The 11,688-nt window shown below is 31.4% G+C and overlaps 1 protein-coding gene and 1 pseudogene across 3 annotated transcripts; one reads left to right on the top strand and one right to left on the bottom strand.

Annotated features, from left to right (window-relative positions):
* Positions 1 to 380: 380 nt before the first annotated feature.
* LOC100779131 (glucan endo-1,3-beta-glucosidase 4) lies at positions 381 to 4,705 on the top strand. Of its 3 annotated transcripts, none has more exons than XM_041010959.1 (5): positions 381 to 588; positions 1,235 to 1,315; positions 1,743 to 2,990; positions 3,858 to 3,885; positions 4,282 to 4,705. In XM_041010959.1, exons 2-5 carry the CDS (start codon positions 1,249 to 1,251, stop codon positions 4,433 to 4,435), a joined length of 1,497 nt encoding a protein of 498 aa, XP_040866893.1. In that variant the 5' UTR covers positions 381 to 588; positions 1,235 to 1,248; the 3' UTR covers positions 4,436 to 4,705. The 3 variants fall into 3 exon arrangements, with proteins under 3 accessions (XP_040866893.1, XP_006601114.1, XP_040866892.1); XM_006601051.4 differs by having other exon boundaries at positions 1,207 to 1,315; XM_041010958.1 differs by lacking the exon at positions 381 to 588 and having other exon boundaries at positions 1,009 to 1,315.
* Positions 4,706 to 6,455: 1,750 nt separating this feature from the next.
* On the bottom strand, positions 6,456 to 7,682 carry LOC100778594 (transcription initiation factor TFIID subunit 7-like; annotated as a pseudogene).
* Between the last annotated feature and the right edge of the window lie 4,006 nt (positions 7,683 to 11,688).

The following is an 11,688-nucleotide window of genomic DNA, read 5'->3' as shown; positions in this document are numbered from 1 at the left end:
TAAGTGTGTTAATTTAAAATAGAAATATTAAATAAAAATAAATATTTATTAGGTTAAAAGCCTGATTTTTTTTAATTTAATTTAACATTAAATATTTTTAATCTCTTAACTAATATTTAAAAAATATCAATTTTAAGAAATCCTAGTAATAGTTTAGCTTTCCAAATTCTACTCAATCAAGTGATCAACTGAACTGTATAGCTTAGCTTGTAGGAAGCACGAGAAGGCAGAAACGAGAGTACACAGTGGTAATAATAATATGGTAACGCACTAACGCGTCATTTGACCTTTCGGCTCTTTTTTGTTTTGGTATGAGCAGTGACTTGTGACTGATTTATGACTATGATTGCAGAAGAAAGAAAAAATAGGAAATGAATAACTTTTGGGGTTGGAAGGAAAATCAATGGTAAAGGCAGGCATGGCATAAAATAAAAGTCTCAATTCTCAAACATAGTGTTGAGAGGAAAGGAACATTCCACAACTCAAACCAAACTCAACTCAAAAACTGTGATCAAGTGAAGCAGCCATTGACACTCACTCACTCACTCCCTTCCATAATCACATTCACTTTTTGGCAAGCTAGATGAGGTATTTAGAGTATCTTTAATGAGAATTTTTTAAATAGGCTTTTCAAGTTATTTTTGTGATTTTCAGATATTTTTTATTTATTCCGAGAATATCATATCATTGTAAAAAATCTATACACAATTTTATTCCAATGATAAGAAATTCTAAAAAATTTTAAAAAACTCACATTTTAAATTTTTTTATTTTTATTTCATTATGATTTAATTATAGTATTATTATATGTCAAATAAATATTATTTTTTATTGTTAAGAAATAATTTCTTATATAACACAAATATTTTTTTAAGAAATTTTCCGTGTCACGTAAATTTACTCCAATGAAAAAGAAATGGTAAGAAATAATTTTTTTACTTAAGAAATCCTTCAAGAAATCTTCATTGGAGATACTCTTACTATTTAGCATATAAATTAATATTCATGTTTTGGTTTCTAATTGAATAAACAAAAATGCATTTGGTAAATGGTAAAGCTTTTCCATTAATGAACTGCACTTATAATACAATTGCAAACAAGTGCATTTTAGTGTTATATACTTGGATATCTGTGATCTCATAATGTTAGATACTTGTTAGTTGCCAATTTTAGTGTTTAAAGATGTGATTTCTTTTAATGATGAAGCTTTCATAGTTAAGGCTTTGCCTGGCAGCAATACTGGAAAGGATGAAGCTTAAAAGGTGGCTCGGGAGTGTTTTGTTCCTCATTGTTGCCACAGTGAGCAATGCCGCAGGTAAATCAAAATTTCACTTTTTTTATGTTATGGTTTGCTTGTTCATCTATTAAACTTCCTGATTCAGTTGAAGTTTTACATTGCGGTCACAATTGCGGTTTTGTCAATTCTTGATATTGCGGGAAATTGCAGACAAATATAGCCACAATGTGGTCATGGAAGCCCCGAAAACGTTTACGTTGTGGCCAAAATCGTCGTGGTGGACCATTTTTTCAAACCTACTTGATAGTTAGAATCAAAGATTTTAAGTTGAAACCTTTGGTTTTCTGACATAAATGTTAATAACATGATGCATGGTACTTTTCTCTGCTTAGTTGTTTCACGAATGAATAAGGAGAAGGAATAAGTAGATGCAAATACAAGGAAGAGATACTTGAGTGTGTATCATATATTTTCAGTTGATGAAGCATCAAATTTTTTAATGTAGGTGCATTTGTGGGGGTAAACATTGGCACTGATGTTACTGATCTTCCATCAGCTTCAAACGTTGTTGCTATTCTGAAATCACATCAAATTACACACGTGCGTCTCTATAATGCCAATGGGCACATGCTACAAGCCCTTTCAAACACTGGCATTGAAGTGATTGTTGGTGTCACAGATGAAGAGATACTAGGCATTGGAGAATCTGCATCAGTTGCTGCAGCATGGATCAGTAAGAATGTGGCAGCATACATGCCATCCACTAATATCACAGCAATATCAGTTGGCAGTGAGGTTCTCACCTCAGTCCCAAATGTTGCACCTGTTCTTGTTCCTGCCATGAACCATCTTCACACAGCACTTGTTGCTTCAAACCTTAACTTCCGTGTTAAGGTTTCAACGCCGCAGTCCATGGATGTAATCTCTAGGCCTTTTCCTCCTTCCACAGCCACCTTTAACTCCTCATGGAACTCCACAATCTACCAACTCCTTCAGTTTTTGAAGAACACAAATTCCTCTTACATGTTAAATGCTTACCCTTATTATGGATACACCAAAGGAGATGGAATTTTCCCAATTGAATATGCTCTATTCAGACCCCTTTCTCCAGTGAAGCAAATTGTTGACCCAAACACACTATTCCACTACAACAGCATGTTTGAGGCTATGGTGGATGCTACCTATTATGCCATAGAAGCCTTCAATTTCAATAATATACCTATTGTTGTCACAGAAACTGGTTGGCCAAGTTTTGGTGGAGCAAATGAACCAGATGCTACTACAAAGAATTCTGAGACCTACAATAATAATTTGATTAAGAGAGTAATAAATGGTTCAGGTCCCCCTAGTCAGCCAAAGATAGCCATCAATACCTACCTATATGAATTATTCAATGAAGATAAGAGGAAAGGTCCTATATCAGAAAGGAATTGGGGTGTTTTTTATGCTAATGGAAGTAGTGTTTATTCCTTGAGTTTTAGTGCTTCCAACATGAGTAATGCAAATTCTCAAGGATCATTTTGTGTGGCTAAAGATGATGCAGACACTGATAAATTGCAAGCTGGATTGAGCTGGGCTTGTGGACAAGGCCAAGCTAACTGTATAGCTATTCAACCAGGGAGACCTTGCTATTCCCCCAATAATGTGAAGAACCATGCCTCTTATGCTTATAATGATTATTATCAAAAGATGCATAATGCTGGTGGAACATGTGACTTTGATGGTACAGCTACAACAACTACTGAGGATCCTAGTAAGTCCATGTGCCTTCTTGGTTTTTCTTTTATTTCCAATCTTCTGGCATATTACTTATGTCTCACTTTAAGTTGTTTCTCTGCACTGTCAAATATATGTAACCAAGGTTTTAAATTGCAATTTGAGATTGCACAAAATTGTATAGACAAATACAGCTACAATTGCCACAATTGCAGTTTTCGACTGTGATTTAAAACCTTGTATATAAAGTATAACCATGTGCTCCTAGAATTGTTTTCTTATTGCAACCTGACATTGACAAGCTTGGATCCCATAATCTGCTACCAAGGTTTTAAATTGTCGCCATGGTTGTGGCTTCATTGTGTTTCTTGATATTACAAAAAATTGTGGATAAAGATGGTCGATGTGGCCACAATTCGGGTCACATTAGAGTCACCGTCACTCAAGAAACCTTGATCTTGCGGCCAAATCACAGTTGCAGACCATTTTTTAAAACCTTGCTACTATCCTATTTAGTATCAATGACTTAAGAGTTAAGACATTCCGTGAAAAATATTACAAACGAATTATTAACCAATAAAACAAGGAACAAGTAGAAGAGTAGAGGGACTCCTAAAAAAAATATAAGAGTAGAGGGAGGAAAGTCTTTTTGAGAGAGAAAAATAGCTTAAGGAGAAAGAAATTTCACTTTTCACATATTTTGACCAACAGGGGTAAAAAATAGTAATCGACTCCTTCAAAAATTTATCTAGCAAGAGGACGAAAGGGTCATGATATTGCTAGTTTCTATTTCATTCTTTCATGTTAAATGTTTACTTGAAAGTATTATCATGCCCTCTGACCTCTGTTGAGGAATTCTAGAAGAGTTATGAAATTTAATGATGGAAATTTTGCTGCATTGCAGGTTATGGATCTTGTATATACGCTGGAAGGTGAGAAATGACTCTGTTTAGACCAATTATGAATAGACTTACTAGTACTACTCCGGTCCCTATATATAAAATTGTTTCGACTAATTCATAAAAAATAATTAATTTAATTAATTACATTAAATTTATTAATTATTTATATTATTATTTTAAAATTATCCTTTATTTTTCTCTCTACTTAATTGTTTCTCATCAAGAAATAATTAATATTGGAAAATAAAACACTGTAATTAATTAAAAGTATTATAGAATAAAAATAATTAATGCATCATACTTTTAGAATAATATCTAGACAATAGAGTCAAAAGGGTCTTCTTATATATATATATATATATTAATGGAGGTAATATTTGTTATGATTTTCATATCTGATACGGTTATTGACTATTTTGAGAACAGTGCTAACACAAGAAATGGTGGAAGAAGTTCATCTTCTACAGCACTTGGACTTGGACCTGTAAGTCCAGTTGGAGCTGGTTTGAACCTGCAAGTGTCCACACTTCAGTATTTGATATCGTTTATTAGTGTATTTTTCTCTCTGTTGTTGTCATGACCAGAAGGTCACATGGTTTTACATTGCAATTTCATCAATTGTTTTTTTGGTCCATAATTTTTGCTTAGATCTCTGTGCCATCTTGTATGGTCTATATGGGGTCATTGTAGCTTATATTCTCTAGGTAGGTAGTTGAAGAAATTTAGTGCTTTAGCTGGAGAAGACAAACGAGAGATTGGACCTACGAGAAACCATTGTCATTGTTGTTCACATACAAATGTAGTCAATTTATGAGTAGTGAGTAATGTCATTTCTAAATGACTTTCTCCACATACACGCATATTTTACAACTTCGTGTTTGGAACGTTATAAAGCCGCATCCATTCCAAATTCACGTTAATGACGTGTTTTTACTTTAGATGAATGTGGAGAGAGAACAATGATCCACGTTACAAAATTCATTCCAAACTTGCATGTAACGTAACTGCATATTTTATTACCACACACATTCTCAATTAAGATCTGGATCAATCAAAAACAGGCTATCAAAACTAGTTTGAGGATTATCTACCGCCACATATCAACCACTCAACTAATTATTTAAATATTTATTTTATCCTTCATCCTGCCCTAGATAAGTTAAACAATCAGAATGATTTTAGTTGAACACTTGCTTACAAATGCCTAAATGTGTCTCTTAAAGATAAAAATATAAAATTTAGTTTTTGAAAGTGTAAAAAGTACGATAAATATATTCGACTGTTAAATTTTCGTCCGTCACCGTTAGTAAAATAGTCTATGTGGCAACAAAGGAATGAATTTGTTACGGTAATGATCGTCAACGTGATCATCTTTAATTATCAACATAGAGACATGTTTGTCATATAATATTTTCTTAAACTTTTTGTCTTTGCACTCCACTGACAAATGCATAATCAAAAGATAAAAATACAAAATTTAATCCCTGAAAGTGTAAAAAGTGTCGAACATTAACTTTCGTTCGTCGCCATTAATAACATAGTCAAGATTCGAGAAGTGAAATGAGATATATTTATCTTTTATTTGTAGTAGATTGTGACTAATTATTATAATTTGAAAAGATTTGTAATGATTGGTACACTGGTAATATGTTTATTTTGGTAAATTGGTATAATGTTTATTTTGGTAAATTGGTACAATGTTTATTTTGAATAATTTTTATTGTGAGAGATAAATTATGGTTGATAATCAATATTATTATTATTATTATTATGTTTGTTTTAAACTATGTTTGTTAATATATTTTTTTAAGTGATTATTGTAATGATAACAAATGGCGAAATTTTATCCTAAAATTATATTTTACATTTAAATAAAACGAAATTTTGAATCTAACAAATTAGTCCAATAGAAACATGCTGATATTTAGGTCTAATAAAAATTTACTTACATTTTCGTTCAATAATGATAACTTATTGATATTTTGATCCAATGAAATGTATTGACATTTAGGTCAAAAACAAATTATTGACATTTTCCTCCAATAAAAAATATTGACATTTTTCGTCCAACAAAAAATTATAACATTTACGTCCAAAAATATATCTTAATGACATTTTCATCCAATTTAGTCAGTATGTTCACGTTGACGATTATTTCAGTAACAAATTCATCCCTCTGTGTCATATTTTATTAACGGTGACAAACAAAAGTTAACGTCGAATATATTTTGTTACACTTTTTATATTTTCGAGAATTCAATTTTATATTTTCATCTTTCAGGAATGTATTTGTCAGCGAATTACATATTTAGAAACAAAAATGATTATTTATCCTACTTTAATTATTAGTAACCATTGGATATAAAGTAAGGATTAACCGTGGGTCTCTAAACAACCTCCATAAAGAGTCAATATTAAGAAACCTATAAAGTATCCAATTTCATATCCTTCATGCTGCCCTAGATAAGGAAAACAAACAAAATGTCTTTAGTTGAACACATGCTTGCCCTTACTCATATATCCGGAGGAAATTAGGACCTCGAAGGTTAACTATCAAAAAGGTATACTACAAAACATTAGGCAAGAAAATGCACGATTTGTAAAAGATAGCAAGAAAATGCATAATTTGTAAAATATACAGAACAGTGCATACATATCACCTACAATGGAAAATCTACTGTAGGTGAGATTTTAAGAGTGGATGGAATTCAAATTTAACTGCAAAATGTACACTATACAGATTTTCATTTCATCATTGTGATATAAATATTCATTTGGTCTGACTGAGTCATCAGATTCCTTAGAATCACTCCTGTCAAGTTCCCCTGCATTAGTAAGATTCTCTGGAGCATCATGTTTTGGTGCAGGCTTAGGTGCAGGTTTTTTATTGGCACCGCGGGCATTCTCATCCCCTTCCTCTTGCTCAGCTGCTTCCACATGAGAATCTCAGTCAAGGAAATAACCAAAGTTGATCTATTTTCACTGATCCAAATAGAGACTCTAGTTTATCCCATGACCCCATATGTCTATAAGTGAGGAAAGGAATAAGTAAAAGGGAAAGAAATAAGCAACAGCAATGATCACAATAACTACTTATTTTAAAGAGAACAGTTCAAAGAGAGTCATAGATTTGTATTTAAGGATTGAAAATTTTGCTAAATTGCTATTTGACACAAGCAAAGATGTAAGGATATCAAGATTGTCCGCTGTTCCTCCAGCCATGATTTTGAGAAGATCTTTCTCAACACGGGGAGACAAGCTCAGGCTGAAAATTGGGAAAAAGAATAAAAAAAAAGTTATTTACGAGAGCATGTATATATAGGCGGAGAGGCAAGTTAATGTCTATGTTATGTGAATGAAAAGTATACATTAAGATCAGGCTCTCTGCGAAATCTACGCTTGCGAGCATCTCTCATGGGTGGAGTGAGGCCATGTCTGTACTCAATAACATCTGGTGCAGCATCACCGGATTCCCTCACCATAATCATCTGTTAGTTGGATGCAGTAAGCAGTTAGATAGTTATATGAATCAAAGAGTATGATTAAGAATGAATGAATTATTTGAATCTGACCTGTCCAATATCGGCAGTCTTAGTCAAAGAGTTATCATCATAAGTCTTATTATAGGATTCAACAACGCAAGGAAGATCCAATAGAGAAGCTGGGAAGTGTTCATTCCCAATCATAAATGTACCACTTCTTCCATCCTCACTAAATGACAAATCTAGTGACTTGTCTTCTGATGAAGAAGCATTGTTTTCATACAGAAGACTCTATATCCGCTCCGCCATATTGGGTGGAACTCTAAGTATGAATTGCTCCTCCATAACTACAACCATTAGGACATATTTGGAAACATTAAAATGCTAAATGATTTGATTTAGAAAACACATAAATGAAATGAATTGAAATGATTTAGAAATCAAATCACATGTTTTGTACCCATTATACGAAATGGGATTCAAATGGATTTGGAAATTAATTATTATGTTTTGAATTTATTAAAACAGAATTTATTTCATTTCATTTTATTATTTTTCGTTTCTAACGTTTTATGATTTTAATATAATATGACATTATGAATGAATTTATAACATTAAATCCCTTCTCTTCCCCCAGCATAAAAATAAACAAATAGATAAAACATCATAATCATCAAAACTGTAAGATAAGCAACAAATGTAATATTCCTGAATAGTTTGCTATTTCCGATATCAATCAGCAAGTATATTGATATAAGAACTAAGAATTAAAAGAGTGTACTCACATACTAAATTCATTACTTTCTTGAAGAGGCAATGCATAAACTCATGTTTTAAAAACTTATTTAGGATAATAGCTAGAACGATTATTGGACAATGAACATCAAAAAGAGTCATAAAAGAGAAAACAAAAAAGTAACATGAGAGGAAAACAATCAGCAGGTGCTAGTTGCTACAAAGAGAATTAATACAGTTAAATTCAAATTAACTACAGAAGCTATTTAGAACTAGAATTCCCAACGATAACCATCCAGTGAGCAAAGATAACATGAATTCAGCATCACCATCTGAGAAATAAAAGACTTCATTGCACTTAAAACAAACTATGTAGAAATATATTTTGAAAAAAAGGGTTATCTTAAAATATGTTTCATGACTTTTAAAATAATTATCTTAAAATAATTCAAACAGTAATTTATAATTGGATAACAATGTAAAACTATTTTACACTACTAATGCATAAGCGTTAAACTCATACTTTTATAACATCATTAGCACTTTGATTCCGCATCAACCATAATAAGCATTAAGCAAATTACCTAGCAACAAGCTAATCTACATAATTAAGCAAAGCATCACCAAAATGGAGAAAAAAATGGGTTTCAAACATGGTTGCTAAACTTGCAAGTGAACTCAGTAGAATCAATCAGATGACTTTACAAGTTTGAAGTCATCAATCTGTTCAACTAGCAAGCAAACTCATCTCCGGGCGGGCTCAGGTAAACTCGATTGGGCTCGTATCAAACCACAATTTCACCCTTGAAATTTCAGGGGTGAATTGGTAAGTTCACCCATGGCAAAACATCTCACCCAAAAGGTGGGCATGGTAAACTCGAGCGGGTTGGTGTGAAACTGCAATTTCAGTCGCAAAATTTCAGGGGTGAATTGGCGAGTTCACTCAGGGCAATTACATCTCACCCAAAACCGACACTTGCTTAGGGCCATTCAGAGGCACGTTAGACAAAAAATGTTAGGGTAACTTAGTTCGCATCCTTCAACCTCTTTCTCCCAAAACAGCACTCAAAACCATCACATGTTAGTTGGAGCAGATCATGTCTTGGACCTTTTGTCAAACATAATTCGAGCAATTTTAATCATAAGCATTTTTCAGAGAATATAAACTGATTTTACCTAATTAGCAATAAACTAAAGCGCCCAGCAGTACGCTTGATTCCAAAAATTAAAAAAATTGAGGTGCTTAAATGAACATTGCAAGATTATTAACCCTAATGCTACATCCTTAAAATTACACAAATCCTCAAAAGCCAATGCAGATAAGACGAAATAAGCAAAACCCGAAAAACCAGAAACCGAAAAGTGAAGGTAATACCCATAATCATTCACAGCAACATCAACCATAGTCCACGAAAACTAGATCAAGAAAGTTAAATAAATAAATTGAAAAAAAAAAAAAAACTCAACGAGCCATGAAAGAAGAGAGAGACCTGTAACACAGAAGCTTGAGCCGCTGGAAAATGAAGCTAAGATTTGCTGGGAAATGCTCATTTGAACATTATTTTTGGTCTCCATTTCTATCTCTTAATCTTAAATTAATAAAAAAATTACCACTTATTATCGTTGTAATTGTTCATGTAACCCACAGTTTATTTTTATTTTTTTGAATTATCTATATCAAATAGATAAAGTAACTACAAACTAAAAACCTGATATCTCTCACACTTTCAAAACTACCACAAAGTTGAAGAACTTTTAAAACTATTGTTCCAATTTCAACTCTCACGTTCTACAACAGTCATAGCTATTATTCTTAAAACTGATTTCCTTTCTCAAACTTCCTTCCACACTTTTGTCTACCAACACACCTCTCATTCACATCCGTATCACTCTCTCGACATTCATATATTCTGTTTACTTTGCAAGCATGTCATGCAAACATTCATATATTATTTCATGGGATGAGATCGAAGACTCACATTGTGGAATAATGGTATTTCATCTATCTTTTTTTGTGTATGCGAACATTTAACTTTGTTCATTACTTAACAATTTTTTCTTGGTTTTACACAGGAGATTAAACAATGAATGATCAAGAGAATAGCTATTGAAGTATGGTTGAAATTATGGAAGAATATTATTTTGTGTATGGGTGAAACACTATGGTATATATTAATTTTTTCCTTCTCCTCATTCTTATGTTGGGTATAATGGAGTGAAATTTTTTTATTTAAAACAATCGTGTGATTTTTTTTTCATCTGTATTATATTGTTTTATAGTGTGTTCAGTTGCTAATCAACCAATAGAAATAATAGACTTGAAAAATTCATAATAGGGTCGTCTATGAATTGGAATCATGTATGCATAAAGGTTTCTTTTTTTCCTATTTTTGTTTGTCTGCAAATTTTTATTGTATTTTCTTCTTCCTTTTCTTTCTTCTGATTTTTTATTCTTTTGGTGAGTATATAATGCATGAACATAATATTTGAGTTGAAAATAGTCGGTTATTTAATGTGTAAACATACAGTTTTAAAATTAAAATGAGTATGTGAATGTAAAAATTATTTTTCTTTTAGAATTTTTTAAAAAATATTTTTGGATTCATTTTTGTATAAATATTTTCATTTTAAAATTTAAAACTTATTAATTTTATAAAATGAATTCTAAAATATTTTAAAAATTCACAATATTTCAAAAATTATTTTTCAGTGTGTGTTTATAGTTTCTAATGAAGATTTATCATTATTTTTGAAAAAAAAAACTTCATAATGATATTGCGATCAGTAAAAATTAATCCAAAGTATAACCAGGTTAGATATTAGTATTTTTTACCATCTCATGATAAAAATAGATAATTTCACATTACAAAAGAAAGTGAAAGTCAGGTCATGTTACCCTACCCTATACATAATTACATATATACCCAACTGAATTCCCTCCCCAATCCCTGTAGCTATTTGCTGATAGAATAAGCCTTCTACCATTATCCTGCAGCCCATAAAATTTTGTTCTTCACAATCAGCACCCCCAACCACATTAATATCACACCTACTGAAATAATTACTTAAGCTAAATTTGTGAGTGTCAATTTTGTTTAGGGCATTGTGAGTGTCAATCTTAAGAACTTTTTATCTAAACTAGTACTTGTATCCGTGCATCAACCTGGTCCGATGTACGAGACATTCAAACTAGATTATGAAAAAAAAAATATTATTATTTATTTTATAATTCTCTAAAAAATACATTTAAATTAATTTTTTAATTAATTACATAATAAAATGAGTAATAATAATAATAAGTTCTAAAAAAACTATCAAGTTTTTTTGTTAAATTTTGCAAGATAATTGATGTCAAAGTTGTAGTTATCTTGAAACGATTTAATCAATCAGTCATTATTAGATAGCGTCAGCAAACAAATTCTATTTTGAATGTTATTGATAGCATCGATTTCAATTTAAAACTAGTGGCAATTTAAGTTGATGCTAAAGAATTTTGATTTTTTTATTTAAAAAAATTGAACATTTGTGTCAATCTAACAACGGTAGTATATGTTTGAGAGATTAATTTTTTTACAACACTTTTATATCTTTCTTTACAAATTATTGTTTGAATTAT

Source organism: Glycine max, chromosome 17 (genome assembly GCF_000004515.6).
Source record: "Glycine max cultivar Williams 82 chromosome 17, Glycine_max_v4.0, whole genome shotgun sequence".
Classification (NCBI taxonomy): domain Eukaryota; kingdom Viridiplantae; phylum Streptophyta; class Magnoliopsida; order Fabales; family Fabaceae; genus Glycine; species Glycine max.
Note: the sequence above shows the minus strand (reverse complement) of the source record. Positions and strands in the feature narration are given on the sequence as shown.

Excerpts from the sequence above, each read along its gene's own strand:
- LOC100779131 (XM_041010959.1), top strand. The coding sequence starts at position 1,249 with ATGAAGCTTAAAAGGTGGCTCGGGAGTGTTTTGTTCCTCATTGTTGCC. Across the intron at positions 1,316-1,742 it reads CACAGTGAGCAATGCCGCAG|GTGCATTTGTGGGGGTAAAC; the intron begins GTAAATCAAAAT and ends TTTTTAATGTAG. Across the intron at positions 2,991-3,857 it reads AACAACTACTGAGGATCCTA|GTTATGGATCTTGTATATAC; the intron begins GTAAGTCCATGT and ends GCTGCATTGCAG.